At 38.7% G+C, this 7,616-nt stretch overlaps 1 protein-coding gene across 1 annotated transcript; it reads right to left on the minus strand.

Annotated features, from left to right (window-relative positions):
• Positions 1 to 573: 573 nt before the first annotated feature.
• Positions 574 to 7,315, minus strand: LOC107768468 (protein PAF1 homolog). The gene is made up of 12 exons (XM_016587595.2): positions 5,995 to 7,315; positions 5,397 to 5,465; positions 4,257 to 4,364; positions 3,983 to 4,166; positions 3,818 to 3,894; positions 3,604 to 3,723; positions 2,011 to 2,116; positions 1,549 to 1,635; positions 1,393 to 1,461; positions 1,224 to 1,295; positions 997 to 1,140; positions 574 to 901 (listed from the first exon to the last, which is right to left on the minus strand). The coding sequence occupies exons 1-12, from the start codon at positions 6,780 to 6,782 to the stop codon at positions 755 to 757; spliced, it is 1,971 nt and encodes a 656-aa protein (XP_016443081.2). The 5' UTR covers positions 6,783 to 7,315; the 3' UTR covers positions 574 to 754.
• Positions 7,316 to 7,616: the final 301 nt, after the last annotated feature.

The following is a 7,616-nucleotide window of genomic DNA, read 5'->3' on the forward strand; positions in this document are numbered from 1 at the left end:
TTCTGAACAATTAAATGCAGAATGCAACATCACCGGACATCTTGATGATCTTTATATTAAAGTCTCGTCCAACTCTTGTACCAAAACTATGATTTGTGATATTAACTTCAAACAGTAACATGTCGGAGAAAGAAAAAATATGAGTAGTAGGTTCCAGCTACCATAAAGAATCTTTCTCCGTAACAGCAATTAGAAGAAACAATATTTGCCTTCTACCGTTTATTTTCTCAAGTTAATGAAACCCGAGTTTGCTTATCGCTTATCCCAGACAACCATTACAGCACAAGTGAGAATTAGTGAGCAACTGCAATGTGTACTTTCCTGTGATTTCTAGTTTTGCGAGAAGCACAAAGGGTCAGCCTGAAGCACAAGACATATCTCCTCTTGAACCAGAATACATCTCCTAGCTCATTTCTAAACACTGCCACAACACGCAAAAGAGCAGGAAGAAACTTTTTGCAAAAGCCGACTCCGAAAATTAAACCACAAGTCACTAAACCTAATGCAACATCTGTGCAGAAGGTATAAGACTGGAGGAGAGGGCACAAGAATAACTGTAGGACCAAACAATCATTGGAGCACTGGTAAAACATTACTTGAAAGTTCAATCTTTTCAAAGAACAAAATTCCTACATGGTACAGAGCATTGTTTATTTGTGCAACTTCTCCCATATATCTACTCTTTTTTTTTTTTTTTCTGTTCTCTATTCTTTGTTGTAAATTATCCAATCAGCTGAAATGAATTGCGAACTAATCAGTCAGACATATCATACTCAGCTCCACTAGATTGATCCTGATCACCATCATGCATATCGTTCTGTTGTTCACCAACAGCATCTTCGTCATTGGTTCTTGCTCTCCTTGAACTTGAGACACCCCCCTTCGAAGCTGTTGCATAACCCTGCAAGGATCCACCGATGTCATAATCAGTTGCAAAAGGAAAGGCCATGTAGAAAGAAAAAACCCGAAGGAAGAGTAGACTTGTGGCTTCATTACCCCTTCTTCTTTCAGTTCAATGGCAGCTACTGTTTTTCTCCTCCTTACTGTAACTCTTGAAGGTACTGGAAAATGTTCAACTTCATCATTTGATTTTCCCTCTCTAGCTCTCTTTTTTCTCAAAACAAGCTTCGTTGGAAGAGGCTGCATCACGCACACATCCATGTTGTAGTCAAGTTCCAGTGTTAAACCACATAAAGTTAACAAGTTAAAACCCAGTTTTTTACCATGTAATGGGCCTCTGTTTCACCAAAGGCCACAAGGTATGTAGTGGGATCATCCGCGTCATCGCCTCTTACCTGCCAATGGGCAAATGCGAGCAATATTAATAAAACTAAGTATATTAAATATAAAAATGTAACTAGGTTGAGTTCAGCACTCAGAAAAGGTACATACATCCCAGTGATACTCCCGAACCCAACTGTATGAAATATCCTCGTTTTCATCATACATATCCTTCGTTAGCTGTCAAATTCAACGAAAAGCAACAGAATATCATTAAATGAGATTTATGCTCATGAACTTTTCCATTTTAAATAGATGTAATTTCACCTCATTTGGTGCAGGGACCATATATGCTAGAAATTTATCAGGTTTATCTGCGTCTGAGCTTGTAGCCACGAAGCTTTTCATAATGGCCTGCAAGATGCATTGCAAATCATAATTCATGTTCGTTAAGATTGCATTCAAACATCATGCTGACACAGACACATTATATATCAACACTCTGGCAAAGGCCTTCAAACTTTTCCAACCCAATATAAGTTTGGATTGAACATTCTCGCTTTGGTCAATTGATGTTGAACAAGGAGCTGATAGCAAAATGATTAGACATAAGTTTGGAGAAGATGAATATATGGACTCTCAATTTCATATGAAAAAGCTGACTTTGCCAATCTTGCTTTCACTTAGCAATTGCTCCTTCACATTTACTGCCCAAAGGAGTCTTTACTTTAGCTTACTAACCTGGAGAAAGCACTACAAATTTGGAGAAAGGCATCTAATTAATTTCACCTGTGATTCATACGCATCGCGAACAGTTTTATCCAACTTGTTGTAGGTCTCTGAGTCAGCAGTTGGAGCACTATCGAAATTTGCGAGCACAAACGGGTCTTGGTACCTGGAAAAGTAGCATTATCAGTTCATGTTTATCTCCATCACCAAGATATTGCCATGATCCAATGACTCAATGAGTTTTATAGGAAAAAGCGAAAAAGTTTTGCAGGCAATTATTACTTTAAATCTTTTGCATATTGGCAAATACATCCAGCTTCTGCTGTTTTCTTTTGACAAGCAAATGTTATTTTATTGACAAAAATGATAGCAGAAGAATTCAAGTATACGCGATGCGTAAGAAAAGATAGCAATCCGGTGATCTCCTGTAAAAATGCCATCCAATTATCCATACAAAAGGGATGTCTTAGGTACTCCAAGAATATAAAAAAGCATACCAGACTCATTTGCCTACCTACAGTAATTGTACAACAATTTTTCAGGAATTTTATGGGCTGCATCTATAAATGCCATAAATTGTAGAAAAATAGCAGAACAAGAGAAAATGAAGGGTATGGTGACAAATAGAGAAAAGGTCCACCGCAGAAGTGGGTACAATAAATAGCAAGCGCCAAACTCACACATATCAAACATACAAAAGCCCAAAACTTAAAAGTCCCAAAGTTCTGTATAACCTTAATATTTAATAGCATTTCTTCTCGCTCAAGTTTCCCTTAACCTTCAATTACCTAGTACCGCCAATTATCATTACCTACTCTGCTTATCGCTCAAGAAAGCAAACAAACGAGTACGTTTTTTTATCAAGAGCAAAACTTACTACACAAAGGTGAGAGGGGACAAAAGAGGATTACATAAAAACGGAGTATGTGCTTTCAGACAGCGGAACACAGAGAGATCAAACATAAGATAAATTAAAAGCTCATCATTCTGAGAAGCTTGCCCACCAGACAGTGAGCAGACCTATGTTAGTGAACTAAGCAATAATAATCTACATATGTGTCAGTATTGCTGCTACCAAACAACGATTAGGAGGAAGCATAAAGAGCTTTGAAGAAATAATTAGCTCAATGCACTAAGGCATTAAAGCACCACGCATAGAGGGATTGCACAAATTTTGCAATTAAAAATGGAGAATGTTGTTCTCATAAAAAGTATAGCTTTTTATTATTCCACTTAACATGAAATCCCCTTCCAACTCACAAAATACAGTCCAACTATGGTGAGCATTTTTTTGGCACTGAGAAATGAGATAAACTTTTCCCCCATCTGGATAATCAAATGGAAAAAAGACTGAAAGCTGCAATTATCACAAGAAGATAAATCAAAAATAAAAGGAGAAACTAGAAAATGTGTGAGCCCTTTATGCATGCATGTTAAAAGACAACGCCGCATTCTTATGGATGAAGTGAAAGTACCTCAGTCTTTGAGGGAGACTGCACCAGTTATACTGAAACATAATCTTCTTAAATCTTTTTTTTTTTTTTGATAAGGTAAAGTTTTTAACTTCTTAAATCTTTCATCCCTCTTCTTCAACATTCAGGCCAACATATAGATATTTAACATGAAAAAGAAAGAAAAGAGAGGAAGACTTACCGATCAAAGTCAGGAAAAAGTGGCTGGACTTTGACAGGCTGCAATCTGCGATTGGTCGCATGAATGGGCCGTGACTTGCATGCCTCAAAAGAAGCCTCGATCTCCTGGAGCTGTCTATCTCTGAAAACAGGGTTTGAGGAATACAATATTCAGACCTCAACTATGTCTCACTATCTTAGACATGGATAGCATGGACACTGAAAATAGAAGTAACCTATTGTTAAGATTCTCCAAGATGTTGCGGCCACCTCTATTTTCTCGCAATTCTTTAGCTTGCTTTTCAGTCAGAGACTGCAAATGGCATAAACAATTAATTAAATAAGGTTTTTCTACTCTTTGAAGAAGAATATTCCTCTAAAACGCTATTATCAGCAGGAACCTGTTTTGCTGACTCCGTGCTAAGAGGAGAGATGTATTGTGTTTTGACCAGCCAAGAAACACCTTTGTCCGTTGGTCTTTCTTTCTTTTTTATGCCATCTTTCTTGATGGGGGTTATAGGATTGTCGTCACGCAACAATTCTTCATCTTCTGGGGCAAGTGGTATCCTTTCACCCTTGGGAGGACTAAGCAAGCCAGCAACAAGGTCAAAATAATAGATGATATTCAATTCATATGTGCTGCATGAAGAAAAGGAGAGAGAGCACGTAACATACTTGTATACGCTGAGATCAAGAAGGTCAAGAGGTATTCCAAGGTCTGGTTCAACATATAGTTCAGGCTTGTGCATTTTCTCCAGTGAAGTGATTGAGTATTTCGTAAATCTGCACACTCAAATGATTTTCCCTTACAAAAAAATGACAACGGTAGTAGTACAGTGATGACAACCTGGAGTTTCATGTATCAAAAGCTACACGAAGTGCTGAAGAAAGGTGGAAAAGACATCAAAGATACCATCAATTTCAAACAACGCTCTGCACTCCAATAACACACTCTCTCTCTCTCTCTCTCTCTCTCTCTCCCTCCCTCCCTTGTGTGAACATACAAACATTTAAGCAAACCTCAGATAAGCTTTCTCAATCTACTAAGTAGGACCTGCCTCAAACAAGCTTGGCTTCACACCAATAGAGATAGCCTGACGACTTGTGGATCAGACTAACCAGCTAAGTTACTCGGACACGGGTGCGGATATAGAGGTCGGATCCTTCTTAGATGTAAATTCTAATATTCGGGGATACGAATCCTAGTACGGATACGGGTGCGGGGATCCGACTAAGATAATTCAACAAAATAAAAATATAAAAATATCTCTAAATTATGAGAAATTTTGTGGAATACTTACGTATAAGCTTATAAAGTGTGGATTTCTTTTTTATTCTCAAGTTGTAGATAAGTAAATAATTGATTTCCTAGATAAGGTATGCTTTTTCTTCAAATTTACCCTAGTTTTGGTTCAGATTTCGGGAATCAAATTGTATCTCATCTCGAATTTTTTCGTCCATCGTGGTCAAAGTACCCAAAATTGTTTGACCAGATCCCATACCCACACCCATACTAATGTCGTGTCGACACGGTTACAGCACCTAAATTGCCGTGTCGGAGCAACTTAGCTAACCAGAGGTGATGGTTTGGGAAAGAAGATTGGGTTAACTCTGGTAACCTCTAAAATAGCGACACACTCTAGATGGGACAATTCATCTACATATAAAGAGCATGCCTTGTTTAGTTTGTTCTATCACTGTTAGAACGTGCATTGGTGGTTGAATTATCATAAATACAAGTTCTTTTATACGTAAGATAAAATTATCATAAATACAAGAGAGAGGACCACCACAAAGAAAAGCAGGATCACATACCGATCTTTGTCTCTGGGTATTTGCAAAAGCTTTGGTTGTGCTACTGGATCTGGTAATTCATTTCTGAATCTGCAGAGTACACATAAATTAAGGAACGTTCAACACACTCTAATATGTAAGACGTGTTTTTCCCAAGTGAAAAGCATACCATGTAGTCTTTTCACAAATAATCTTGATACGGAAGGGAATAACTTCGAAGAAACGACATAATAGAATATAAGTGATTCAGCAAATAGCTAAATACGGCCACCATCTAAGTTATGATGCTCATCAAGTTTATCACCAACCTACCCTATGAAACGGCCATCTTGCATCATGCAAAGGCAAATCGGTTATTTGAATTTTATGCGTTCGAGTTTGGGATTCTACCAAAGTTCATTTGATTTACTCGGTTCAGAATCTATTATTCGCACTTACTTAATGGATTTTTAAGCACATATACAGGGTTTGAGTCAAAGCTATAGGGTTTGAACCCATAATATGTGCTCTACATCCGCCCCTGACATCATAAATTTCACACTTACCATGACACTATTGAAATGTATTATGATCAAACAGTCAATTGGGCTGGAAAATAAATCAAGAATTAATGTCTTACTTTAACTTGCAAAGAAATGTGGTCGGCTTCTTCAAACGGTTCTCAGTCCTCTCACTACTAAGCAAAGGGGTGGTCCTTCTATCAGCCATATGTGATGCACTAATAGAACCATGACCTTTCATCCCAGAGGCTAACATTTGGGTTTTCTGCAGAACCCTATTCTGTGATTCCTTTAGTTGCTGCTGCCTATGCTTTTCTTCATGCCTTTGCTTTTCTAATTCCCTCTTCTTCCTAATCCTCCTCTCTTCTTCAGTCTCAACCCGAGCATTGGCTGCTTTCTTCACAGGCAATGGAGGCATAGAACGCCCTCCTGGCTGTTTAGACCGACCAGCAGCCTGATGATTACCATGTCCCGATTCGCGCCAAGCAGAATCTCGCCTTTTCTCCCCCCCACCGGGCCTACTTGATGAAGGAGGTGGCGGAGGGGACGGGGGCTGAGAAGGTGGAGGAGGAGGAGGAATTGAAGAAGTTGGAGGAGGAGAGGAAGGAGGCGGGGGCTGGTTTTGGGTATACTGGGAGTAATACAGTGGAGGAGGAGGTGGCGGAGGCTGTGCTGAAGGTGGTGGCGGTGGAGGTGGATACGAAGAAGGAGGAGGAGGAGGAACATAACCAGGAAGCTGATAATTTTGCTGCTGCTGAGTGTAGGAGGAGGAAGATCCACCGTAGCCCCAATTCTGAGAGAACTGAGACGGCGGTGGCGGTGGAGGAGGGTTCTGATTCTGCGGCGGCGGTGGCGGAGGAACGAAACTCGACTGAGACGGTGGTGGGAATGGCCTATACGAAGCCATGGTACACACACTTGTGGTGGACCCTACGTCACTCAACGGCAAAATAGAACTCTGAATACAAACTAAAACCCTAGAACCACCAAATCAATCTACAAATCACAATCCTCTCTAAGATAAAAACAATCAAAAGAACCCTAAAGCAAACAAATTTGACTGAAAAAGATTTTCTGATTTCAGCTTTCAACAAACGGGACAAAACTGACCGAAAAATCAAATAAAAGATCTATCTTTCTCTCTCGCTCAAACCAAAAAAAAAAAAAAAAGATTGAGAAAACAATGAGGACTGAATTTGAATAAAAAAGGGGAATGAGAAATTCAAGAACAATTTTCAACCAAAACAGAACAGCTTTCAGAAGAAAGCAACTAGAAGCATGAATTTGAGCTTCAAAAATTGAAACCAAAAGGGAAAAAAGGAATTGGTGACATTGACAAAGTAAGATTTTTCCAAGTTTAGTACGGGGAAGCAGAGTGAGCAGACAAATGATTGTGTTTTAGCTGAGGTTTGCCAGTTATGTAAGCATCAGGGATCCCACGGTTTATATAGTCGTCGCTTTATGTATTTTACAACTCTGGAAAAACAATCCCAAAAAATGACTCCTTTCTCCTTACAGTCGTACGTTTGACCAAATATTTTGACAAAAATAAACAAACAATACCAAACAACAAATTCCAACTCTTCCTCCAAATGAAGATTAAAACGTATATACTACTCTTTCGATTGTTTTATTTTTTTATTCTTTTTTTTTTTTATGTTTAATCGCCGAGCAAAAGAGTTTTTCTTTGTTCTTATCGATGAGATCAATCGATGTATTTGTAAATAAGTCATTTCTCGAA

Source organism: Nicotiana tabacum, chromosome 4, assembly GCF_000715075.1.
Source record: "Nicotiana tabacum cultivar K326 chromosome 4, ASM71507v2, whole genome shotgun sequence".
NCBI classification, from domain to species: domain Eukaryota; kingdom Viridiplantae; phylum Streptophyta; class Magnoliopsida; order Solanales; family Solanaceae; genus Nicotiana; species Nicotiana tabacum.